Raw genomic sequence first — 27,535 nt, 5'->3', positions numbered from 1 at the left:
CGAATTTTACATTTCTGTTCGGTTCCGTCGAAGCTGAAGCGCGCGCGTTCGATTACGCGCTGGTTAATCGCATTTAGAAGTGCTTGTGGCGTCGCATAATAGCCGGGAGGTACATGTACTTGCAAAGATCGAGGAATTTTCGTCTTGATCCTGAAAGAAAATCGGCGCGCTACGGGGAGAGAGACGCGTAGCGTTTCTTCGTGTGCCTCGACGGCTGTGAGATGTAGCAGCTTGACAAAGGGGTCCGGTACGTGCAACCCTTTTGGTGTTTTCAGAGAGTACACGTTATCCGCGAATTCTAGCGAGGCGTCCATCTTGTGCGTCTGGAAATACTTGTTGAGTGTGTTCCGTAGGGATGTGGTTTCCGAATTCAGAGTGACGTCGCCGAAAGCGACGGGTGTGGCGTGCTCCAATAAGATGGAGGTGGCTTCGCGTTCGCTCAATTTGGGGGGTTTCACCGCACGACCTGCTTCGCGGGACGCTAGCGAGGCGTCGAGCGCTTGCGCGAGCCGAGGGTCCAATTCCACGGCTTTCACGTCCACGGGTAAGACGAAGTCGTATCGCGATTTATTGTACGCGAAAGAAACGTTGAATTCCGAAAGGGCTTTTCCCAAATCCCTCTCGAGATCCGAGGTGACACGAAAAGTTCTGCCGGCTTCCACCGTGTCCTCGAAAGAAACCTCGATTTTCGCATCTTGCCTTTCGTAGCCGATATTTAAAAAATCGTTACTTATGCTGAGATGCATCAGACCGACTTTATACCGATTCGAGAGCTGAAGCGGACTATCGAAAGCTACCGTGAAGGCGTTGAGTTTATTCGAGGGAAACTTATCCATGCTGGCGTTCGAGAGCAGGTGGACGTAGATGTCTGACATCATTTCCCAATCTTGACCACGTCGCTGCTCGGAACCCAACTGTCGTGTTCTTTGTCGTAACCGAACCAGCGAACCAAGGAGAAGCTCTGACCGTTCAGTTGCTTCTTTCTCAGCACTTTCGTTACTGGCCAAGGCTGATTGACGTCTCGGGTTACGACGAGTACTTCCTCCGGGTAGAAAGATCCGTCCACTTCCTTACCCCGGTAATCTTCCAGGTGTACGACGGGAGGAGAGGTGTCTCTCAGGCGGGAGACGGTGAAAATCTGAGGCGACCAACTCCCTTCCGAGCTCTTATGAAAACCTTTTCTGTGTAGTAGGACCCTCACTTTATCCCCCAGTTTGAGCTTCTTTTTCACGGAGGGTACGACGGGCTTCCCATTTATCTTATTGAACAGCTCCAATTCGTTTTCGGGCGTGACTTCGGACGGGCTGATGCCCAAAGTCCTGTGTTTGGTGTTGTTGTAGTCGCGCACGATCTTGGGAAGCGCGGAAACGAAGTGGTATTTTCCCGTTACTCTAAAATAACGGAATATTCTGTCGCGTAAAGTGCGTATGACGCGTTCTGCCTGCGATGCTTTGATTACTGGAGAGAAGGTAGAATACATGTGTACCTTCTTTCGTGAGAGATACTCCTTGACGGTCTTGTTGTAGAATTCCCCGCCTCTGTCGCAAAAGATTCGTGTAGGTACGTTACCTCCCCGAAAAAGTCTTATCATGGCCCTTTTCATTCGCGGGAGGGTGCGCAGAAAGCGGGAGAGGGAATCGATTGCCACGAGAATGTAGCGGTAGCCACCGTTGAAAAATCGGCGAGGTCCATTTGCCACACGTCGTTGATCTTGAGCGCGATGATGCGTCTCCTATTAAACTTTCTTCTGACCGGATGGTGGAGCGTGTAGGCATCCAGCTTTCTGAGAATGGCGAGAGCCTTCTTTTTGCTCAAGTGACGCGCTTTTCTATAGCGTTCCACACACCCCAAACCACCCTCTGGTTTCTCATATCCCTCCATAAGTCGTCCACGCAATGGAGGCCTGCTGCTGCTGCTGCTGTTGAGGCTCGCGAGATTTGGGCAGAGAAATCAGACGCAATAGTTTCGAGACTTTGGGGAACCAGGAAGGTTTCTTTCCTGTCTTACGTTGCAACAAATAATTGACGAGTTCGTAAACGGAGGAGTGTCTGATGGGCTTGCCCGACACGGAGACACAACCCTCGCGATCCCAGGAAAGAACCTTCTTTAATTCCGAGACGACCCTTTCCGCTTCCTCTTCGTCCACCTCTGGAGAGAGGAGCGAATAGTCAAAGTCATTTGTAGCGTCGGACGCCTTGTTTTTATTGTCGTAGGGGCCAAATCCGTACTGCTTGAGTATGTGATACAGTGCTTGCAGTATGAGTTTCACTTTGACGTCGTCACTCTCCTTCGAGGAAAGAATGTTTCCGATGGAGGAGGAGGTGGTCACTTCAATTCTCTTGGCCATTGGCGAAAAGGTTCAACACGGCGGAAAGCAGGAGAGGAACCACCGACGAAAGAACGCCCTGTCCTCGCTGCTGAGACAGATAGCGCTTCAAACGTTGCGGATTCTTGTGAATCTTTTTGTAGGCGAGCCGTCGTAAAAAGCGTTTGTGCTTCTTCAAACGCGCGAACGTATCTGGAGCTAGAGCCACCTTTCCGTTCAATACATTGACACAAATTTCGGAGAGGTGTTTCATGTCGGACGAGGACGAACGTCTCAAGACGTCGCGGCGGCGTGGAGGGGGTAGAGTGGAGAGTACTTTGAGTAAAGTGAGGTGAGGGCGGAGATTCATTTCGGAGCGTAGATATATTGACGTTCTCCCGGAAAGATATTGCTACGCAACCTGTGATCCTCGTGCATATAGTTGTGAAGATCCACGAGTAAATATGCGTGGGGCGACGACATCGCTTGTTTATATGCGTCCAGAAAATACTCCAATCTTTTTCTGCCAAATAGCTGTTGGCCGAAATGTTCCATCTGGTGCACGCTGCGCACGGTGCGCCACAGGACGACGTAACTGGCGTTGTAGGATATTGTTCTAAAATGGCTACTGTCGAAAAAGATGTTTTGAACGAGTAAGAAGATCGACGCGTTGGCGTGGTGAGAACCCCGAATGAAGAGATCGGTCACCTCCTTCAAGGAACTGGCGTCGGTCATGTGATCGTCGACGACGATCAGCGTAGCGCGCGACGTGTCCCACTCTCGCGGTAGCTCCTTGGTAAATTTTACGGAGTCCCCGAATTCGTCCTGCATGCTCGGCGAAGCATATTTCTGCACGTAGAATATTTGTGATGGAGGCTTGTCCACCACGTCGTTCAGGTTCCTCAGCACGTTAGCAACGAACGTAGATTTGCCGCACATGGAGGGGCCGCTTAAGATACAGCGAAAAGGATGACGGAAACGAAAAGGTTCGGGGGAAGACATGTTGCGTGCGTACACGTTTCACGAAGAGAAAGAAGAGACTGAGACTCGAGGAGAAATGCATCGCTTTTATTTACACATCCTCGTCGTCGTCCTCTACATCGGAACTGCGTTCCCAATACAGATTATCCAGGCTAAAGTTGGACTTCTTTTTCGCCAGTCTGTCCGCCGCTAAGATGCGGTCGAGCGTCTTCATCTTGTCCTGACACATTTCTTGACGCGCTTGCAACCATTCCAGGCGGTGGACTTGAAAGGCTTCTTCCACGATGCCGCGAATAAATTCGCGAAGTTCTTCGTTTTTTGTCTTTTCCTTGCGACGACGAGAAACGCAGGAGAATAAACCACACATGGCGTTTTCCACGTATCGGTCAGAATGATGACGCGAGCGCGGTGCGCGCTGCCTTTATAGAGATAAACGCGCGCGCAAAGAAACGAAAGTGAAACTCAGAAGCCACCCGCCGCGGCTAGGAGCGCGCGCGCGCAGCAGAGAGCCGAAACCGAAAACACCCGCGGGCGGCGCAGAGGGAGCTAGCAGCGCGCGCATGCGCGGACGGGTGGAGCAGAGGGCGCGCGCGCGCATCCATAGCTGCCGCTGCGCGTCGCCTCACTCAGTTTCGCTCGGGCTGTCGCGGAAGACGGACGTGCGCTCCGCGCGCTCGCTCAGTTTCTGGCTGGCTCTCGTAGAGAGCAGACGTGTGTTCTCCGCGCTCGCTCAGTTTCTGCCTGGAAGTTGCCGCGGGGGAAAAGGTGAGTGATTTGACGCGCTCCTTTTCTCGTATGTTTGCCGTGTTTAGCAGTGACCGCGCTCGTGCTAAGCCTTTTCTCGCATGTTTAGACTTGTTTTGAAGTGTCCAAGCCTGTTGACGCATGTTTAGCGATGTGTGGTTCCCGCCTTGTGTTAGCTGCGTAGTGTTGAGGTTAGGCCTAAGCGATCGCCCCCCCCCCCCCGTAAGCCTTTTTTCCTCGCATGTTTAGACTTGTTTTGCGGTGAGCAAGCCTGTTGACGCATGTTTAGCGATGTGTGGTTCCCGCCTTGTGTTAGCTGCGTAGTGTTGTGGTTAGGCCTAAACGATCGTCCCCGTCAGCCTTTTTCCCCGATGTGTACTCTTTTCTGTTTTAGCAGTAGCGGTTAGACCTTTTCTCTCGCATGCCTAGACTTGTTCAGCAGTGCTGCCATTTTTACCTGCCGCTAGTATCTTGTTCTCTGTCTTTCTCGTCTAGAGCTATGATGGTGGCGCCATCTGGTGTGATGCCTTGCAACTAAGTGGCCACCTGTCATCGATCTCTGCAACTACCAGTCGTCAACAAGCAACATGGCGGGCGCTGGTCACTCGGGTGTTGCGGAGCGGGTTCTTCGCCGCGGCATCGTTGATTTTCGAATAAAATGTTTCTCTCCACACTATTTCCATCTTTTTATTTTATTTTCTACCTATTTTTTTTATTTTTATGGACACAGATTGTCCGCAACGCACAGGGTGGTCTGGACACGTCCTAGATGCTCCCCAATTAGTGTGATGACTCCCTGGAGGGTCCTGATTAATGTGGGGGGTCCCAATTAGCTCTAATTGCTAATTAATCGTGTCCAGAAGCCTTGTAGCGTTGCGGACAGTCTGTGTCCAGTCATTACTACTGGCGTGTCCTCTGCGCTACTCGATAGAGGTCGCTTTCAGGGCGGTATCGAATTTTCCTGAGGAGCGGATGACGGGGAACGTGAGCACGCAAACGTAGGAAGTGCGGAGCCATTTCACGTTCACGTAGAACCTCAACCGGAAGTTCACCAGCTTTAGCCAGGACTTGCCGTGTTTCAGCCATTCTTGGAACTCCGAGGCAGCGACGAAGGCTTCGAGCAAACAGGGACCGAAGGGTATTTAATGATTTTGTGGATATCGTGTGCAGAATATGAAGGCTGTAAAACACAGTCGCCCTCACCAACCCCCTCGTGAACTGCGAGCAGGGAACGCTGATCACAGCCCCATCCTGAGCCAGAAAGATGTTGAATTGCGGGGAGCCATCGCTGCACTTTTGCTTCAAGGTGTTTGATGTGGCGAGCCCAGCGCAAGTCCGAGTCGATTACCACGCCAAGGAAGCGGTTGAAGCGTACCGGCTCAAGCTTCCTCGTGTTCCGTTATACATTTGAATTCGTGTTCCTCGATCATTTCGCAGGTTGTCGGGTAATCGAAGCAGCACACCGATTCCGTGGACGTTGGCATGTCGATGCAGAGTCCGCATCGGCACCTATAAAATTAGGTTCCAAGTTACCGTACGTGTGCGGTGCGGTCTCACATAGTGGTCAAGTAGAGATAAGGAATGTGGTGTCAGAATATTGGAAAAAGACGCGCCACTATGCACTCTGAAGGTGCCGGCAATATTGATGCCGGCAGAGCCTAATCTCCCTCTAGTTCATGTTACTTTTTTAAATTTCGTGTTAGCACCGCGAAGCAACTGTAGCTATGAGCGGCGTACAGACATGAACAGATTGAGAGAGGACAGCAGGAAAGAGTGAAGGACAGGGGGGTTAGTATGCGTCCTGTGCCGGCTTCAGGGGGAACTGTGCCAACATTCGTCTAGAAAGTCTTCGGAAAACCCAGGGAAAACCTCGGACAGCACAGCCGGTGACAAGATTCGAACCCGTGTCACCTCCCAGTCTCGCCGTGAAAAGCGATGATCGAAACCACTATGCCACGGAAGCTGGTGTGTTCATCTTCCTACCAACCAGTTGCAACACAAGACAAGCTTCGTCTTTGCACGTAATACGAGGGGCGTTCAAGTCAAACCGGGACTTTTCATTTCTCGCAAAAGTAAAATGAACTTTCAGGCGAGAAATTAGTTTTATTTTTCAACGTAATCTCCAGCTGGGCACTAATGCAATTGTCCCACCGTTTCACGAGGGCTTGGATGCCAGCAGTGTAGAAATCCTTACCTGCGCGTAGCAGCCATGATCGGACCGCATTCTTGACCTCGTCGTCGCAGCTGGAGTGGCGGCTCCGAAGGAACGCCTTCAGTGTCCCGAAGAGATGGAAATCGCTGGAGGCGAGGTCTGGACTGTAAGGGGGATGTGACAGCAACTCCCAGCCAAGTTCTTGTAAGGTGCCTGTCGTGAGACGCGCCGTTATGCATTGTCCTGTAGGAGGAGGACTCCTTTGGTGATGAGGCCCGGCCGCTTTTGCTTCAGCGCCTTATGTACATCCCTGAGAACCTGACAGTAATGTGCACTATTGATCGCACTATATGCACTATTGATATCGAGACATGTTATCCGTCGGTCCTTGAGGATCATGCGCTCCACAAGTTGAATGTTCTCAGGAACTCCGACGCTGGGCTCTGAGCCGCCCGGGCTGGGACCGTCTTGCACTGATGTACGGCCGTCTCGGAACCGTTTGCACCACTCAAACGCTTTGCTGCGGCTAAGTGTATCGTGGCTCATCCTGAGCCTGAAGTTTTCTGTGAATTTCAGATGACTTTACGCCTTCATTCACGAGAAACTTCATGACAATTCGCTGTTAGATGTGCGCGCTCACCTCGTTGTCGGCCATCTTGTCCAGCACGTGTCTTCTGTTTTGCATAAACTTTGGACCACCACGTGGTGAACGTGGAGGCCTGTCGCGTGTGAAAATGACGATAAAGAAGTAGCGCGGGCCATTTGTACACTCAGGAGACAGAAAGTCCCGGTTTGACTTGAACACCTCTCGTACAACGAGTTGCAGAGCTGTATTAGCTACATGCACTCACCAGTTTGTGTTTCCGATCCGTGCAGCGTGGTCTTGCACGTCATCTTCGAATGGCTCCGACCACTGGGCTGCCGACGTACTTTTGTGCGAGCCACGGGGTGTTGCGCATATGATAACAGCCCAATTCTTGACGTTTGTATCAGCATTAGGCGCTCAGTATTGCTTGGTTCACTCGGAAATGCCATGGCGCTGGATCCCAGAACCACGGAGCGCAAAATACACACAATCACACGGAGCACTCCGCCACGCAGCTGATATTGAAGCCTGTTTATTGGCTGGTAAATTATTCGGAGCTCGGCCCACCGATTGGACGGCAAAAAGTGATGTAGCCATAAGGCGTATGCGTTGTAGAGAGAGGCGCGCTGGTTACTCATCTTTCAAAGCATTTATATGGGTCACCGATCTTGCACAAGCCGAACGAAATGTATGTTTGTGTATTATGACCTGCGTTCTTTCATGGGGTAGCTTTTTTTTTAAATGTTAGTCGGCCTGTTTACGGCCCCTTTAATTGATTCTTGGACGTTGGAGCCTGAAGTGTTTTATCATTAATGTAGCCGACTTTGGATAATTCCCGCAGTTCACAAATAACAGCATTTAAGTGACTAGTAAATTGTATTTCGTGATAATGAATGCTTGAATTCCTGGTACACGGACATGATTTCATCTGATTTCAAGTTCACGGCATCGACTCAGGTTCAAAAATTGAATTGTAAATTAAATCAAAGCGGTATTTAACTGCATTAAGGAATTCTAAAGAACTTAACCAACAGCATTGTTTGCGGGATCACAGCTGAAAAAATGCTCATAGCAACAAGACTATTAAACAAAAATTACTAGTTCACAGTTATATTGTAGCTACAAAGTGTTCCAACAGGGTCCAGATGCAGATCGTAGCGCCCAGCGTCGCTCTCTATTAATGCCATCACCACGAGGGCATGGTCCTGGCTGTGTACAAATTTCTCCGGTTTTGGCAGGACGACGCGCCGTCCGTTCGTGCTATAATGAATCCATTCCAGCGTCTGTGGTCGGTTTGAAGGCAAGAAGCTGATGCTACCCGGTGGCTCCAGGAAGGCTGGATGATGTGCTTTGCAAGACAAGTATACACTCTCACCCCTGTAGGCGTGGATTTGCTTCAGTTGAACGCCTGCACAAGGACAGTTCTGTTTTGTTGGAACCCGTTCTGCGGGGTGTGTGAACTATGGATATAGCAACGCACTGAAAATTGTGAGGTATTGTAGGTGAAAAAGTGGAGGTATAAGGGGCAGAGCCTGAAGCACGGTGGTCAGAAAGCATCCAGTAAAGTGCTTCTGCCCGCACCTGACAGAGTGCGCCTCAGTGTCACGTTGGGCACAGCGGGTGTATCCCGTGTGAAACCCTTAAAAATAACCTTTCAAAATTAAACACGTAAGTCACGAGTGTTAAGAACAAATCTCCGAGAATATGCGCTTAAAAATCAACGCACAAAAATAATAGCTGAAATCTCCCCGTGTAAGTAAAAACGCTAAGGAATTCCCGGTTAAGAATATGTCGTTAAAAATAGATCGTTTCAGAATCCCCTCAAAATCCATCCTACGGTTGCTACAGTCATGTGGTTATGGCCCGAGTGAAATAGACAATCCACTTCGACAAATAGTCCCAAAGTCAGCGAATTTAATTGGACTCCTACCATGAGTATAGTTTGTACATCGCACTTCGATATTTTGTACACGAAACAAGCGTGCTTCACTTGAGCGTCAGTGTAAAGCGAACGGGTCTATCCCGTTTGAAACCCTTCAAAATATCGTTTCAAAAATGAATGCGTAAGTAGCCACTGCCAAGAATAAATCTCCCAGAATATATGCTTAAAAACGACCGTACAAAGATAACTGCTGAAATATCCCTGTGTAAATAAAAACGCTAAGGAATCCACGGTTAAGAATTTATCGTTAAAATTAAATCGTTTCAGAATCCCCCAAATCCACCCTATACGTTTGCTACAGTTCAGTGAAGTGGACAATCCGCTTCCAGAAAGCCTACGTATTATATGCATGTCTCGCATTATTTTGCTTGACAAAGTATCGATAGGAAGTGTGGCAGTGTTGAGCGCTCGCTCGTTCGTTCGTGCGTGTGTCCTGAGTTCGCTTTACGCTGATGTTCAAGTGAAGCACGCTTGCTTCGCGTACGAAGTATCGATGTGCGATGTACACAGTATACTCATGGGAGGAGTTAAATTTGCCGACCTTGGGACTATTTGTCGAAGAGGATTGTCTATTCCGCTCGCAGCCATACCACGTAACTGTAGGAACAGTAGGGTGGATTTTGGGGAGATTCTGAAACGATTTATCTTTAACTGCATATTCTTAACCGGGTATTCCTTCGCGTTTTTATTTACACGGGAATATTTCAGCGATTACTTTTGTGTGTTGATTTTTAAGCGTATATTCTGGGAGATTTATCCTTAACAGGTGGCTACGTACGCGTTTATTTTTGGATGGTTATTTTTAAGGGTTTCAAACGGGATACACCCGAAAAAATATGGCAGCCACACAGTCCACTAGGTAGAGGGTGACTGCTAACAAGGGCAATAATTACCAAATGTAGGCTACATCACACTGCTATCCTCAGCGTAGAGATACATATGTATCATTCCGCTGTCGTGTTGGACGACATGCATATAATAATGCACGGCATGCATATAATGCATAGCCTTTCTACACTTGAAAGGAAAACATAGCAACAACACATACACACAGAAAAAATATGGCAGCCATCGGAGACCACTAGGTAGAGGGTGAGTGCTAACAAACGCAAAAACCACCAATGTAAGCTACGTCTTACTGCTAGCCTCTGCGTAGAGATACATATCTATCACTCCACTGTCGTGTCAGACTACAGAATATATTTTGAAACAGTTTATTTTTAACGATATATTTTGCAACGGTATATTCGGTCATGGTGGATCCTTGAGCGAGTGTTTTTTGGGCGGGGATTTTTGCGTGGTTGATTCCTTGTCGAGGAATTTTACACGGTTTATTGTAAACCAGTGTATTTTGAAAGAATTTTTCGTATTACAGTAACCCCTCGGCACAGCCGCCCAGAGACGTCATCGCTCCGCCCACTTGGCCGGGATGAAAGACAACCTCCGGCAGCACAGAGGGGTTTCAAGGCTGTTCCTTTCCTCCAAAATGGCAGAATGGGAGATTTGAACGCGATAACTCCGATCCAAAATGATGTCACTGACAATGGCACCGCCCATCGTGTGACGTCAAGTGGTGCCCTTCGAGACAGGCTCCTCCCAATGGCCAAACCCTCCTAATAAACAGCTCTGATATTGGGATAAGCCTTTTCTAAAGTGCTTCCGTGCGCGCCTCACAGAGGGCGCCACAGTCTCATGTTGTAATGCCTCAGGTGCACTTGACAGCTACCGCTGTAGGTGAAATAGCGCGAATGATTTTCATTAATTCTACCATACATCTTCTGGCAATTGACACGTAGTTTATTTGATGTGTGCCAATAACCAAGACAGCACAGACACACACACAGACACATCTACTAGCAGAGCAGGTATAGGGTGAGACAAATCCTAGATGGAGCACTGAAAAAACTCACACTGAAGCTAAGTTTTATATGCAAAAGCTTTCGCGTGGTGCACCACGGTTCATAGGATAGAGAATGAAATAGTGAACTTCCACAAGCATACGTGGACACGAAAAAGAAAAAGGTAGATATCGGGAAGAGGATAACTAATGCGAGGGTTGAATAACAAGAGAGTGTCTTCCTCCCATCTGTAGTACACTCTTCTTGTCTGCTTAAAGGTCAGCTACGCAGATTTCCCGATGTGTCGAAACGATTGGTATTCAGGTCGAGCACATCCAAATGATCCCGAAATGCACCTTTGTTTCTCAATTTTGTTCCCTATTACAAAAATTAATCAAAGAAACCAACACATGGCATGGGCGCAGCCATTTTTGTGACGTGGATGTCGAAAACCTGGCCCATCTACATAGATAGAGGATCGTGCTTCTGATTGGATGAGAGCTGAGGCTTTCTTCGACTTTCCTGGCGGGTTCTCCCGTTTGTGAGGAAATCCAGTTATGGCGGCTGGCTATGATGAGGGTTTCGTCTGAGGTAGTGCCCAGAACTATTGAACGATGGAAACAACAACTGCGAACTCATCTCAATAACAATTTAGACGTAAAATTGTGATTATGAGCTCAAGAACTTCGTAGTTAAACAGCCATTCACGTCCATCCGTTTGCCGCTTTTACTGCGAGTGCCGGCAGCAATTGAGAAAGCAACGTGACACATGGTAATCGTTTGAGCATATAATTATATGCTCAAACGATCTTCAAAGAAAGAAGACCGCATTTTTGTCCGTGTGCACACCATGCGATTGCGAGGCTTGTTACACGAGATACATATATTATGCAGCACGATAGCGCGACTGCAACGAACGATGTAGGAATGTATCGTGACCATTCGAACAGTAGTAGGGAGCTATTACGCACGACGACATCCTTTTTCTAATCCAAGATGGCCGATTCTAATCCAATTCTAAGCCAAAATGCAGTTCTAAGCCAACAGAATTCAGTTCTAAGCCAACACAATCCACTTGTAATCCAACACAAGCCAAATCCAAAGCCATCTGATTGGCTGCCATTAGCCCGCCCACTTCACGTTGGTTGGTCCACGCCAAGCCTACTGATCTTTGATTGGCTGACCGTACCTCCGCTCCTTTATGCTAATTAGTTGACTGGGCTCCGCCCAGTTCACGCTGAATGGCCCGTGCTAAGCCTACTGATCATTGATTGGTTGACTGTAGCTCCGCCCCTTTATGCCAATTACTTGGCTTTGCCCACTTCACGCTGATTGGTGCATGCGTATCACTAAGCACAGCTCCGCCCCTTTATGCTGATTAACTGGCTCCGCTGATTGGTCCATTCGAAGCCTACTGATCACTCTCCACATTTTCCACACTTTCTAAGCCCTCTGATTGGCCGTCCCCACCGATTGGCCCGTTCTAAGCGCACTGACTAAGCCCGCTGAACATAGCCTTCGTTAGCGCCCGCCAGATGGCAGCGACCCCACTGCGGCTTTATCTCAGATGTTTAAACTTACCTTGTGGTGTGCAACTTTCCACCCATTTCATGCTGATTGGTCCATTCTAGGCTTACTGATTCAGATGTCTACGCAAAAGCCTACTGATCACCCTCCCAATGTAAGCCTGCCGATTGGCCCGTTCTAAGCACACTGACACCGGATGGTGCAACCCTTTACTGGCTCCGCCCACTTCACGCTGATTGGCCCATTCTAAGCCTACCGGTGGCTGGCCCTGATTGGTCCATGTTAAGCCTACTGAACGGTGATTGGCTTACCTGAATTTGTCGCTCCTAAGCCAGGCAGCAGCTTCAGACAAGACACACGACAATTGTTGATTTCAACCTTTATTTGGTACAACAGCCTCCGGGTCCAGCTGTGGGTAGGTTCAGCTGCATCAGAGAGATCATTGGTCCATAATTCTATGTGGTCATCTCTCACGCTCATTGCTCCCTCGGTAGATTCCAACTGTTATTGGTTCATCTAACTGCAAGTGGTCTGCTCGTTAGTCCATCTGACTGCAAGTGGCTGCTCACCCAGCTCCTTATTGGTTCTAGTTGGTCACAGCTCCCTCATAGGCTCCAACCCCCGATTGGTCCATCTAACAGCAAGTGGTCACTCACCCACTGCTATTGATCCATTGAACTGCAAGCCACTCATTGGCCACTCACACTCATCTCTAGACGAGATAAATTTAACTGTGGGAGATTGTAACTTTTACCATAAGATAACTTTAGCAGGGGTCATGCACTGGTAGGCTCCAACTGCTATTGGCCCGTGCTAACCGCATGCCTCCACCCTGCTGCTCATTGGTTCACAACGTTTCTGCGCATGCTCTGACAGTGCCGAAGAAGGTTCCCTACACATTTAATAGAAATTATGCTATTGGTCCAGCTGCATCATAGGGCACGGCTTGGTTCTGCTGTGGCTGGCCCTGATTGGTCCACGCTACTTACCTTGTGGCGCAACTCTTTAATGGCTCCACCCACTTCGCATTGATTGGTCCATTTTAAGCCTACTGACTTCTAAGCCAGTCCACGCTAAGCCTACTGATCACTCTACCAGCGCTCTGATTGGCCGCTACCGATTGGCCCTGGTTCTAAGTCCACTGACACCAGATGGCGCAACTGTTCACCACCTCTGCCTACGTCATGCTGATTGGTCCATTCTAAGCATACTGATTTCTAAGCCGAACCACGATAAGCCTACTGATTGTCCCTTCACGCCAAAGCCTACCGATGACTGGCCCTGATTGGTCCACGTTAAGCCTACTGAACAGTGATTGGCTAGCCTGTCGCTCCTAAACCACAATGCAGCAGTTTCAGACAAGACACACGACAATTGTTGATTTCAACCTTTATTTGGTACAACAGCCTGCAGGTCCAGCTGTGGGTTGGTTCAGCTGCATCAGAGAGATCCCAGTCATTTCTTGCGCTCATTGGTCACTCAGCTCCCTCGATATACACCAACTGCTATCGGTTCATCTAACTGCAAGTGGTCTGCTCATTGGCCCATCTGACTACAAGCCTCTCATTGGTCACTTATGTCTAGAGCTCCCTAACAGGCTCCAAGTGCTATCGGCCCATGCATCCATCCGGCTGCTCACTGGTTCACAATGAAACTTTTTCACATGCTCTGCCCTACACAGACAAGAGATGGCGCCGCTTGTCTTTGCAAAGATGGACAGCTGCCATTGCATTGGTGACTCATTTCTATCCAACTGGGTCATACTTCTAGAGAGCCAGCGTTCTGAACAGCTTACATGCCCCCGCCTCCCGCTGTTCACATAGCCAGTTGGAAATGGGAAAAAAATTCTGTTTTCAGGGTACACATCTCAAAACACACTCTACACGAGTAAAGTTGGCTTCACCTGTTTGCATGCGTGCGTTAGGTCAAGCCCACCCCTGAGAACAAGCTTAGGATCGTTTAGGATGTGTATGCTTTGCAGTTCAACCTAAAAATTGTTTCAATCAAGCAGAATGGCATATGATGCAATGGAGCGCGTTCATGCTTGAGAACGAATTTTTTCACAGAACATAAACAAAACAAAACATTTCAATGTGCAAAAAACTCATCGTGATGCTAATCAGGGAAGCCAGCACGCGTTCGAAATAAGCAAGAAGAAGCACATGATCGAGAAAACAACGATAGTTGATGCTGTGCAGAGAAGCTGGTTTGAGGGAAAAACAGCTTGTATGATCAGTAAACCCTATACAGCTTGGGCCTGTTTTTATTTTAGACAGCGCGCATTCAACACACGAAATTAAATCAATCGAGCAGAATGACAACAACATAGTGGCGCTATGTGGTGAAGCTCAAGACGCACTGACACTCCAACGCTTATTAAACAATGCTATGCACGCACGTACTCAAGCTTAAAAAAAGAAGACTCAACCCAAGCTGAATATGAAGAAACACAATTTCACATTGCTCCCCTCAGAATATTCTGTTCAAACATAGCCAGCGCACACGACACAGCTCGTACGCAGAGCACAACTGGAAGCACTCTTAGAAATATAAGTTCAAGGCACAACGTCGCACAATGAACGAGTTCATGTCGGAAAAAATGCGCTCACCTTCGCAGACGGGCACATAGATTCACGAGCACCATGCAGCAATATCTGAAACATGCGACGCGCCTGCAGCTCGCGCGACTTTAGCCTGCCCATGCCCGTGTATATTGCGGTTTTAGACAGTTTGCGTTTAACATAAGAAATTAACTAAATCAAGCAGAATGGCGAAGCATAGTAATGGTGAAGCTCAAGATTGTTTCTCTCACTGACGCTCCAACGCTTACTAAACAAAGTGATCGAGTAGACTCATAGTGGTTGGTGCTATGCAGTGAAACTCTGCACGTACTCAATGTTAAAAAGAAGACAACCCAAGCTGAGTAGCAAGAAACACAATTTCATATTGCTTTCTGATTTTTTTTTGATTGGGTGTTAGCGCCGCGAAGCAACAGTGGCTACGAGCGGCGTACAGATGTGGACGGATGGAGAGAGGACAGCAGAGAGGAGTGGGGTACAGGGGGATTAGTATGCGTCCTGGGCCGACTTCAGGGGGAACTGTGCCGACATTCGTCTGGAAAGTCTTCGGAAAACCCAGGGAAAACCTCAGACAGCACAGCCGGCGGTAGGATTCGAACCCACCACCTCCCAGTCTTCAGCACGACCTTGGCTACCACCAACGAGCGGACGCCTTAGCCCACTCGGCCTTGCTAGTATATTGCTTTCTGAGCTCCCACGGAGGCATTCTGTGGAAACGTATCCAGCGTATATATCACGCGACACGCCTAACACGCGTTCCTTCAAAACAGTACGCAAGATCACTATTAGACAGTAAGAAGCATCATTAGAAATATAAGTTAAGAGTGATCACACAGATTCAAAATGATCATCACATTATAAGCAAGTATCTCTGAATAAATGTGTTCACAGTTACGAATATGACAGGTTTTACACCACACGGATTCACCGTGCGACACGAGCACCATACAGCACGCAATATCTGAAAGAAGCGCGTGGACAGCTTACGCGATTTTAGCCTCCCCATGTCCGCGTATATTGGAATTTTTCACCTGAGAGGCATGCACACACCGTTGTCACGTACGAATACACACACACACAATACAATTTTGAATGCGTAATCTGCGTATGATCGCGACGCACGGGCTCAACACGCGCCGATATAGACACATCAAACTATCGCGCACCTTCCAGGTTTACAAATCTATATAACGCCGCAAACGTAGCCAGCGTACATTTCACGCGACACACCCACGCGTTCGCACGAGCACTACTGAACAGTAAGAAGCACCATTAGAAATATAAATTTAGGATGACCACACAAAAATGCACTCAACCTTAAAAAGCAGACTCAACCCAAGCTGAGTATGAAGAAACACAATTGCTCTCCCAGAACATTCTGCCAGCGCACGCAACACAACTCGCACTCCTGGAAGCACCATTAGAAATATAAGCTCAGGACGCAACGTCGCATTATGAACAACTTCATCTCGAAAAAAAAAAGATGTGCTCACCTTCGCAGAGGGGCACATAGATTCACGAGCACCATGCAGCAATATCTGAAATACGAATTGCCGACGGCGCGTGGGCAGCTCACGCGACTTTAGCCTGCCCATGCAGTTTTAGACAGTGTGCGTTCAACATACGAAATTATCTAAATCAAGCAGAATAATAGAGCACAGTGATGCTATGTGATAAGGCTCTCCCTGACGCCCCAACGCTTATTAAACAATGCTACGCGGTGAAGCTTCGCACGTACTCAATGTTAAAAAGAACACTCAACCCAAGCTGAGTATGAAGAAACACAATTGCTCTCCCAGAACATTATGTGCAAACATAGCCAGCGCACGCAACCTAACTCGCACATGTACCTTCGAAACAGAGCGCAACTGGAAGCACCATTAGAAACATAAATTTAGGGTAATCGCACGGCGTCGCATTATGAACAAGTTCATCTCATAAAAAAAAGGGCTCACCTTAAGAGCGTCACTGACTGGCACATGGATTCATAAACTAGCTGTACAGCAGGGCGCGAATTTCGGCCGTGTGGACAGCTCACGCGACTGACGCGATAGATGGCGTTCAACATAAGCAATTAATTAAATCAAGCAGAATGACAAAAGCATAGTGATGCTATGTGGTGAGGCTCCAACGCTTATTAAACCGAAATTGGTTGCTGCTATGCACGCCCGTACTGAACTCAAGTCGCGCCTCCGCGTTCCTTCTCTATACTGGAAGCACCAATATTAAGATCCTCGCACTATGAACAAGTTCATCAAGAAAATGGGCTCACCTCATCACATCCGTATGACCCCTATTGAAAAATACTTCAGAAAATCTTACAAAAGAAACCTCTCAGACTGCTGAAGGAATTTCTATGAGGTTATGAGACTAAATCTTACAAAATTTCTCTCAGAGTTTCGTACAAGGATCCTGTAGGATTCCAGGGAGGATTTCTTACAGGCATTGGCAATGCAGCTTTCTTACAGGGCTTCTTACAGGGTGGCCTGCGAGGCTTTCTCACAGGATTTCTTACAGGCCCTGAGACCCGCAAGAAAGCCTGTGAGAAAGTGTAATGGGCCACCCTGCAAGAAACATCCTTTGAAAGCTGCACTGCCACGTATGATAATTCAAGGATCCCATACTTATTTGCTGAGAAGTATTGAGAGTAAGTCGCGTGTCGTCACTGTAAGGAATGTTGTAGAACATTTATGGCCCAGCCAATAAGTTCAGAATGGCATGACCCAACGTATTGTACACGTACTTGAGATGTTCAATGCGACGACCAAGAAATTTCTTGACAAGTTTATGACAAGAAAATGACAAGTTTATGTTTCGCACATTGGGAACGCGTAGGCTTTCTTGCGTAAAAGCATCATCCAACTTTCTCGAGATGAGAATGGGTTACGACCACGAACTCGGATCCAATGCGTTGTGTTGGATTCCAATGGCAGAGTCGGAGCATGTGGCAGACTCTGCAATGGAGCGGCTTGATCTGGCCTAGAGCAAGTCATCCGAATCTGCGACTGGAACACTTTCGCCCAACTTGGAGTTTAGCCCTGGCCAATCTCCCTTGGTGGATGACGGCCAGAGACGGAGGAAGAAGAAGAAGGTACTCATGTTCCATTATAACGCCATGTTTTGCAACATCAAGGTCCAACATCAAGGCCATTGTAATGTCTGACTTATCGCTCCGTTCATGAAAGAAAATCGCCAACGTACAACGCGAAAGACTAGTCACGGCGAAGACGCGTTGCGAAGCGGCCATGTTGGCAAAGCAGAGACAGGAAATAGGAAGGACAAGCGACAAGTGACACGTCACATAGAGTTCCGGTTGAATCTGCCTTGTGAATCTGAACTGAATCTGCGGTTGAAAACTTGCTCCGGAGGCACTCAGAATCTGCCATTGGAATTCAACATTATTTGCCGCTGGCTGCCGCTTCTTCCGAGTTTAACCTAGAAGAAACAGCATTTTAAAAAGCACGGTTAAAACAACATGTGTGTGCGTGAGAGATAGGCATAGAAATATGTAACATACCGTTTGCCCAAAGCACAGTTGTTATAACCATCTCTTCTACCTTCCGATCCACAGAATACGTGCGAACAGGGGTAAAGACGCATAAAGAATGAGAATGCATAGTACGGACGATTATATACCACAGACACACGTGCTATATACCTCAAAAGCGACGCAAATCCTGAATTCCAGGCGATATTTGCTTGAGATGCGTAGCTGCGTCCATGCGCTTCATCGTTTCAAAGCAGACTAACTAACTTGCTGGCAGTTGGAATAAACGCTGTTTCTGAATCACGCTGTTTTCTCACAAGGCCAGGCCCTGAATTATCCCACAGGATGTTTTCACATTGGTGTGCCTGTGAGGATATGTATACGAATCTGCATCCTTTGTAGGAAATTCTGAGAGACGAAGACGCTTCTGTAAGAAATTCTGAAGGAATGCTATGTTTCTATGAGATTTTCTGAAGTCGCGACGCGGCTCAGCAGCGTAGGGAAGCACTAGCGCCCGGACAGCTCACACGATTTTAGCCTGCCCGCGCACACAGGCTCAACATGCGCCGACACGCCAAAATGCCGCGCGCACCTTCCAGGCACCCGTTACCGTGCCAGCCGCACAGAAAACTAGATAGCCGAAACACAGGGGCGTACTATAACCCTCCTGTTGGGGCCATCTGTTTTACATCAATGGTCGCTCGTTTCTGCAAGGTTGCAAGTCCGAGAAATTGGGTCACCTTGAAGATGTGGTCGAGCCATCTGTTTTATATCAAAACGCGCTTTATGGCCAAACTCTGCAGCGGACCCTAGCGAAAAAAAATGTTGCGTCAAGATGATGTAACGAGAAACTGGGTCACCTCGTAAATCATGTTTTCCGAGGCCGCGTGTATTAAAACCAGCGATCACACAACGCTATGCGACCACCTGCTCATTGCCGAAACAAGCTTTCTCTAACAAAGGGTTCGCTTATGCAGTTTCCAAATGTCCTTCGCGGCTAATGGGCGCGCATCACGGGCGTGATTGTGTAAATAAAATCGCACCACCCTCCAAGGGCGCATTTGAGTTCCGTCCGATGGTCGGCTGTGGATGAAGCGCACGACGAGGAAAGTACGTCTCACTATATTGTCTTCAAGTTGAGGAGGTAACAGTTGTTCTCATTTTCAGTTCATTCGGTGTGCGTAGAAACTGAGAAGTGCCTGTTGTACCAAATAAAGGTTGAAATCAACAATTGTCGTGTGTCTTGTCTGAAGCTGCTGCATTGTGGTTTAGGCTAGCCAATCACTGTTCAGTAGGCTTAACGTGGTTCGGCTTAGAAGTCAGTAGGCTTAGAATGGACCAATCAGCATGAAGTAGGCAGAGCTGGTGAAGAGTTGCACCATCTGGTGTCAGTGGACTTAGAACGAGGGCCAATCGGTAGCGGCCAATCAGAGCGCTGGTAGAGTGATCAGTAGGCTTAGCGGGGACTGGCTTAGAAGTCAGTAGGCTTAGAATGGACCAATCAGCATGAAGTAGGCAGAGCTGGTGAAGAGTTGCACCATCTGGTGTCAGTGGACTTAGAACGAGGGCCAATCGGTAGCGGCCAATCAGAGCGCCGGTAGAGTGATCAGTAGGCTTAGCGTGAACTGGCTTAGAAGTCAGTAGGCTTAAAATGGACCAATCAATGCGAAGTGGGTGGAGCCATTAAAGAGTTGCGCCACAAGGTGCTGCGCCACAAGTAGCGTGGACCAATCAGGGCCAGCCACAGCAGAACCAAGCCGTGCCCTATGACGCAGCTGGACTAATAGCATAATTTCTATTAAATGTGTAATGTGTGTGTGAACCTTCTTCGGCACCGTCAGAGCATGCGCAGAAACGTTGTAAACCAATGAGCAGCAGGGTGGAGGCATGCGGTTAGCACACGCCAATAGCAGTTGGAGCCTACCAGTGTATGACCCCCGCTAAAGTTATCTTATGGTGAAAGTTACAATCTCCCACAGTTAAATTTATCTCGTCTAGAGATGAGTGTGAGTGACCAATGAGTGGCTTGCAGTTCAATGGATCAATAGCAGTGGGTGAGTGACCACTTGCTGTTAGATGGACCAATCGGGGTTGGAGCCTATGAGGGAGCTGTGACCAACTAGAACCAATAAGGAGCTGGGTGAGCGGCCACTTGCAGTCAGATGGACTAACAAGCAGACCACTTGCAGTTAGATGAACCAATAACAGTTGGAATCTACCGAGGGAGCTGAGTGAGCAATGAGCGTGAGAGATGACCACATAGAATTATGGACCAATGATCTCTCTGATGCAGCTGAACATACCCACAGCTGGACCAGGAGGCTGTTGTACCAAATAAATGTTGAAATCAACAATTGTCGTGTGTCTTGTCTGAAGCTGCTGCCTGGCTTAGGAGCGACAAATTCAGGTAAGCCAATCACCGTTCAGTAGGCTTAGCGTGGACCAATCAGGGCCAGCCATCGGTAGGCTTAGAATGGGCCAATCAGCGTGAAGTGGGCGGAGCCAGTAAAGGGTTGCACCATCCGGTGTCAGTGGGCTTAGAACGGGCCAATCGGCAGGCTTACATTGGGAGGGTGATCAGTAGGCTTTTACTTAGACGTCTGAATCAGTAGGCCTAGAATGGATCAATCAGCATGAAGTGGGCAGAAAGTTGCACACCACAAGGTAAGTTTAAACATCTGAGATAAAGCCGCAGTGGGGTCGCTGCCATCTGGCGGGCGCTAACGAAGGCTATGTTCAGCGGGCTTAGTCAGTGCGCTTAGAATGGGCCAATCGGTGGGGACGGCCAATCAGAGGGCTTAGAAAGTGTGGAAAATGTGGAGAGTGATCAGTAGGCTTCGAATGGACCTGTAGCGCCCTCTGTGGACGCACCGACTAAACGACACGCAAACTCGCTACAGTGTCTTTGGTCGCGAGCTTTTGGCCATCTACGCAGCAGTCCGTCATTTCCGGTACTTCCTGGAAGGCCGACCATTTCATGTTTTAACCGATCATAAGCCCCTCGCATTCGTCTTTCGTACCAACCGCACCGACTACCTCGCCCGCGAAGTCCGGCATCTGGCGTACATTTCGGAATTCACGACGGACATACGTCATGTGCACGGTGTGGACAACAGTGCCGCGGACGCCCTCTCTCGCATTGATTCCATTTCTACGCCATGCACCGTCGGTCTCGAGGACATCGCAGCGGCGCAAGCTGACGACTCCGAACTCCAGCAACTGCTAGCCACGCAAGACACGTCACTGGTGCTGCGCGAAGTCCCTATCCCGGCCACACCGACGACTGTCATTTGCGATACCAGCACAGGCGTTAATCGACCGTTCATTCCCGTCACGTTGCGCCGGCCTATCTTCGACTCGACCCACGGCCTTTCCCATCCTGGAGTGCGCGCGACCCAAAAGCTCCTGACACAACGCTACGCCTGACCGCGCATGAACAAGGATGTCCAACGCTGGGTCAAGACCTGCATCCCTTGTCAGCGCGCGAAGGTCGGCCGCCACACTCGAACTCCACTTCAACCGTTCCTGCCACCTCGCGCCCGATTTGACCATGTGCATGTGGACATCGTCGGTCCCCTGCCACCATCTCAAGGTTACCGGTACATTCTAACCTGTATCGATCGATTTACAAGGTGGCCCGAAGCAGTCCCGCTGACCGACATCACCGCTCAATCAGTCGCTGAAGCTTTTGTCGCATCATGGAGCGCGCGGTTCGGATGCCCCTCCATCGTGACCACCGACCGCGGACGGCAGTTTCAGTGCTCACTGTTCACTGCCCTTACGCAGCTACTCGGAACTCGCCATATCCACACGACTGCCTATCACCCCGCGGCGAATGGGCTAGTCGAGCGACTACACCGTCAGCTGAAGGTCGCACTCACTGCTCACGATAACCCTGCGCACTGGAGCCAACACCTTCCCTTCGCGCTGCTGGGCATCAGATCCTCCGTCAAGGAAGACCTTAGCTGCAGTTCAGCCGAGTTGGTGTACGGCTCCCCGATCCGGCTCCCAGGTGATTTTCTCACCCCCAGCCCCGCCGAGCCCCATCCATCCCAGACGGCGTACATCGACAAGCTCCATGACTTGTTCCGCTCCATCACCCCGGTTGCGCCGCGCATGCCGACGCGGAGAACCGTCTTCGTCAGCCAGGACCTCAAGAGCGCTTCGCACGTGTTCATCAGAACCGACCGCGCCAAGCCACCCCTTACGCCACACTACTCCGGACCGTACCCTGTGCTCTCCCGCACCTCAAAGACCGTCGTCGTTGACCTCGGTGGCAAACACGACACGGTAGCCCTGGATCGCGTGAAGCCAGCGTACGTCTCCTCCGTCATCCCCTTTAACAGCTACTTGGACCTTCCCGCCTATTCAGCCACACTGAAGCCCGTAGCCCACACAGGCCGAAGGACTGTGACATGGTCTCTCTCTTCCGACCGTCTCCAGCCGGACGACGCTCTAGAGGGGGGAGCCCTGTAGCGCCCTCTGTGGACGCAATCATGATGACGACGACGCAATAAACGCGCCGGCCAGTTGTTACCTGGCAGGTGCACAGCACGGACCTATGTTCCTTATTATCTGCTAGGTATCCACAAACTAATCAGTGGAGCCAGTTAATCAGCATAAAGTGGCGGAGCTGTGCTCAGCGATACGCATGCACTAATCAGCGTGAAGTGGGCAGAGCCGAGTAATTGGCATAAAGGGGCGGAGCTACAGTCAACCAATCAATGATCAGTAGGCTTAGCACGGGCCATTCAGCGTGAACTGGGCGGAGCCCAGCCAACTAATTAGCATAAAAAAGTGGAGCTACGGTCACCCAATCAAAGATCAGTAGGCTTGGCGTGGACCAATCAACGTGAAGTGGGCGGGCTAATGGCAGCCAATCAGATGGCTTTGGATTTGGCTTGTGTTGGATTACAAGTGAATTGTGTTGGCTTCGAACTGCATTTTGGCTTAGAATTGGATTAGAATCGGCCATCTTGGATTAGAAAAAGGATGTCGTTGTGCGTAATAGCTCCCTACTACTTCGAACTGCATCCGTTGAACCATTCGTCTGTTATATAAAACTGGACATTAGAGTTGCCCCGCACGAAAAGTGTTGAATGTAGCTTTGTAGTGGTGCTGTTCATCTTGTAGAGCGGGGCGTGCCATTTTGATTGAGAGCCTTTACGTATTTTTGCATGTTTATTTGATTGTGCCCTTTGCTCTATCCCACGCAAGTCATATTTCATTCACAGTAGTTCCGTAAATAAACACGTAAGGTTCAATCTCATACTGCTTTTGAGTTAGGCGAAGTATTTTCAAATCAGGGTATATGTAGGCTGTTTGCTGTACCCAAATGATGTTTTCAAGGGTAGTGCCACATTTCCTACTTCTTGAACCATGCTAACATTGCCAGAATAAGGAACATTACACTGTTCTGTGTACTCCACACTCGGTTGTCTCGCGACGTAAACCTCCAATTATTATATTGTGTACTCCACATTTTCAACCAGGAAGCACTTCCCACACCCTATTTTTTAGAACATGCGCTTAAAATTGCACAACTGCCACTCAAGCAACTTTGCCACCGAATTAGTCAGTGACAAAGCTATATATACTTTGTCACAAACCAAATAACCTTGGTGGAAGTGGTTGACGCTGCCCTCTGCCTCCTACAGTGCACTTCGCAGTAGAATACACAGAGTCCAAACGTTTTCGTTGTCCACAAATGCCCAGTCGGGGCCGAAAGGCTCTGATCAAAATGGGAAAGCACGGGCTTACTTGTCCAGAGAAACAAATATGAAACTGTAGCGCTCAACATACTGCATGCTCAGCTAAGACTGGTGATGCCGAAGACCTAATATTTCTAGGTTGCAAGGGACACAAGAGAAAAGAGCACTGCAGCGTATTAATGTTACTTCAGAAATCTAACTCCACGACATTTGTGAGAGTCAGCTGGTGTAATTAGTTATGCTGGCCACCAACTGCACCAATCTTTAATAAGCATCAGTTGCGTTTCAACCAACCAGGACATAAGCCTCTAGCACTTTGACATACAAGTCTAATATATATATTATCTATGGCCTAGTAATAGTATCTATGGACCTTCAACACTAGTTTGGCTAGGTTTCACCCGTGGCTTTTAGTGAAATTCGAAGTTACTCTGTAGAGCTGACAATAGACTTGCAGAGTAGAGCATTTGTTTATATTTTCCAAAGAACACGTAAAAACGAAGTGCTGTACCAGCTGTACTCAAACAAATATAAATATAATTTGTTTTAGTGATGTGCTTGTTAGCAGAGTAAAGGTCACCGACCACACACAATGGACATCCAGGGCGAGAACACAAGTGTACTACCACTGCAGGCACTGTCCTAAAATTCTAGGTCACCATCTATCAGAATGCAATGGCCACGCACAGCCTAGAAATCATATTGAGCCCTTCCATTATTCTTTTTCTTGACAGCACGTTGGCTGCCATCCAATTTATGAAAGTGACCTTTATTATTGAAAGAACGGCTCACTGGTATGCGACCAGGTGATAGTATCCATGATGGCGAGACCTCAAGAGGAAATACAAGAAGGGACATACACACACAATGTTGAAACATTGTGTATGTCCCTTCCTATCCCTCGTCTCAGGTTTCTTGCTATGGACCTTCATCATGTTTCTTAAACTTTACATATTTTTATGTACAATTGTGAAGGTACAGCCAGACGCTGTTCGCAAATCACACAGTGCTTTTCTTCGAAACAAGAACCCATATAAGGTCGACAGTCATCTTCAGCATCGCAGATAGCTATGGTGCATGTGAATCACTTTGGAATGTCACAGACATGTCATGGAGTTCGGCACATGATTAGCGCTGTTCAACAGACAACTATTTGCGATGTCATTTTCACGCTGATTTTTAGGCACAAAAAGCAGTTTTGGCACCTGTATGTTGAGACAGATATATCTCTACATGCTTTGCCATTACAGGGTACTTCACGTACGACTGACCAGAATTTTTATAAAAACCCTATGAGAGCAGCATAGATTTTTGCAGTTGAGTTCTACGGCAAGGTGGACATCCTCTCGAAGAAAGTGTGCAACTATGAGGTGACTAATTACCTAAAATTCATTTATTAACTTTTTAATTAGGGGATTTTGGGCAAAAGCGAGATGGCAGATTGAGAGACTATCCTAGTTCCAAGTCATTTCACGTTTAACAAATCCTGAAACCCGCACGTGCGTTAAAATATCTATCCCCGAATTTTGATATGCAAATGAGCCGAAACCGGCGACCGGGAACGCAGGGAGTACAGCGCTCATTTCACGTCAGAGAGCCACGTGATATGGAGCGGTGAAGATAATTGGAGTAGGTGCCGCTCAGCTGGCCAGATAAACCGTTTTCCGGTCCAGATAAACATCTGTCGGCGTGGGTGATTCACTTCTCAAGCGCGCTTTTTCGGTTTCGGCTCATATGCATACTAGAACTCGGGGACGGATATTTTAGCGCACGTGCGTGTTTCAGGATTGTTTAAACGTGGAATGGTGTTCAACGAGGATAGTCTCTCAACCTGTTAGCTCGCTTTTGGTTGAAATTCCTCCATTAAAAATTAAATTAATGAATGTCAGGTAATTAGTCATCTAGTAGCTACATACTCCCTTTCAGAGGATGTCCGCCTGGCCGTAGAACTCAACTGCAAAAACAACATCTATGCTGATCTCATAGCTTTTTTATAAAAATTCTGGCAAGTCTTGCGTGACGCACGCTGTATATAGAGCAACAAATATACTCTACTTTATTATAATTATTTATCAACACTGCCAAGAATGTGGGAACAGTCTTGTACCACGTACACCCTTCAAATGACCTTCACAGACAACACATACGTCAACGAGAGTCCAGAATGCTTTCCTCTACATTTTTATACGACTTTGCATGAGGGCCCCAACAACACAAGGCTGTCCTATGGATATCGGATGTACGTCAGAAGTTGGATGTTGGTATATCCTGGGGATAACCAGTTTCGTCGGACATATGTACGCTCACAGGTCCAAGTGGGAGTCATCTTTGACGTCCGACAGACATCCAGCCCAACAACACACGGCTGTCCTAGGGATATCCGATGTACGATTGATGCTGGATATTTGGATATCCTGGAGATGACGAGTTTCGTCCAATATACTCGTATGTACGAATACATGTCCAAGTGAGAGAAAGGAGTCCTCTGAGACGTCCGAAAGATATCAATAGTGACGTTTAGCGAACCAGGGATAGACATTTTACTTACATTTCTTTCAGCTAATGCTCCTAATAAAGCAGGCATAATATATTCTTAATTTTAAAGCACACATGCTATATTACTAATGTGAATAATTTAACTAATCTAACGACATTATTGGACTACATGCAACACAGTAAATGCTACGCCCAGAACCTCGCGGACTTCTCCTATGGGAGAGCCCGTCAATTTATCGGCGCTCATCGTTGTTCGTTTTGTGTCGGTGCGCTGACGTGTTGTGCGCACTTGCAAAGTTCGAATATTCCAAGAACCATCACTATGCTGGTTCTTTGATGTTTCCGAAAAAGGAAAGGCGCGTTTATAGGGTACAATAACTGTAAGGGAAGAGGATTATACTCTCACAGCTACCGTCACTTTTTCTTGTCAGTTATGTTTCGAAAACGATGAAATTTCTGATTCCGGTTTCATTTACGGCGTGTTGAACTGTCTATCCACATTAAGGGTGCAAAAAATTATAGTTTCACTAAATACGTCACATCAAACGCTTGAATGTCATAGAAAAACAAAAACAATGTCACGGACAAGCAGCACAGAATAGTGTATGTCTGTCGCACGTCACTGAGGAGTCCTTTCACCACTTGGACCTGTGAGCGTACATATTCCAATATCCAGCTTCAGACGGACATCGGATATCGTTAGAACTGCCTCGTGTTGTTGGGGCGTTGATCCATATCCTCATATGGATCATATGATATATGATCATATAGGATAATAGATAGGATATCATTTCCGTGCTTTATTTTCTTCATCCATGCTGGATATCAGAGGCATATTCATCAGACGGACGAGTCCGACCACGGACGTTAGGACACTAATCGTACATGCACTGGATATTCGCTGTTATTGGGGGGGGGGACGTTTATACAAGAAATTCACAGATGCCTTTTTTTGAGCAAATCAGTATTCATTTTTTATTGCGTGTTAGCGCAGCGAAGCAACTGTGGCTATAAGCGGCGTACAGATGTGAACAGACGGCGAGTGGACAGAAGGAAGGAGTGGGGGACAGGGGGATTAGTATGCGTCCCGGGTCGACTTCATGGGGAACTGTGCCGACATTCCTCTGGAATGTCTTCGGAAAACCCATGCAAATCCTCAGACAGCAGAGCCGGTGGTAGGATTCGAA

At 48.1% G+C, this 27,535-nt stretch overlaps 1 protein-coding gene and 1 long non-coding RNA gene across 2 annotated transcripts in view; one reads left to right on the top strand and one right to left on the bottom strand.

Moving 5' to 3' along the window:
- The first annotated feature begins 3,944 nt into the window (after positions 1-3,944).
- Positions 3,945-4,701, top strand: LOC135396017 (uncharacterized). Its single transcript, XR_010423249.1, has 2 exons — positions 3,945-4,051; positions 4,526-4,701. It is a non-coding gene; the product is annotated as an uncharacterized LOC135396017 (long non-coding RNA).
- A 3,122-nt stretch (positions 4,702-7,823) lies between these two features.
- Positions 7,824-27,535, bottom strand: part of LOC135396016 (semaphorin-2A-like) — a 297,361-nt gene continuing 277,649 nt past the window's right edge. The window contains exon 16 of the mRNA XM_064627083.1: positions 7,824-8,176. Coding sequence (XP_064483153.1) covers positions 7,866-8,176 — 311 coding nt within the window. The 3' untranslated portion in view covers positions 7,824-7,865. The remainder of the gene's footprint in view (positions 8,177-27,535) is intronic.

This window comes from Ornithodoros turicata, chromosome 5 (assembly GCF_037126465.1).
Source record: "Ornithodoros turicata isolate Travis chromosome 5, ASM3712646v1, whole genome shotgun sequence".
NCBI lineage: Eukaryota > Metazoa > Arthropoda > Arachnida > Ixodida > Argasidae > Ornithodoros > Ornithodoros turicata.
Note: the sequence above shows the minus strand (reverse complement) of the source record. Positions and strands in the feature narration are given on the sequence as shown.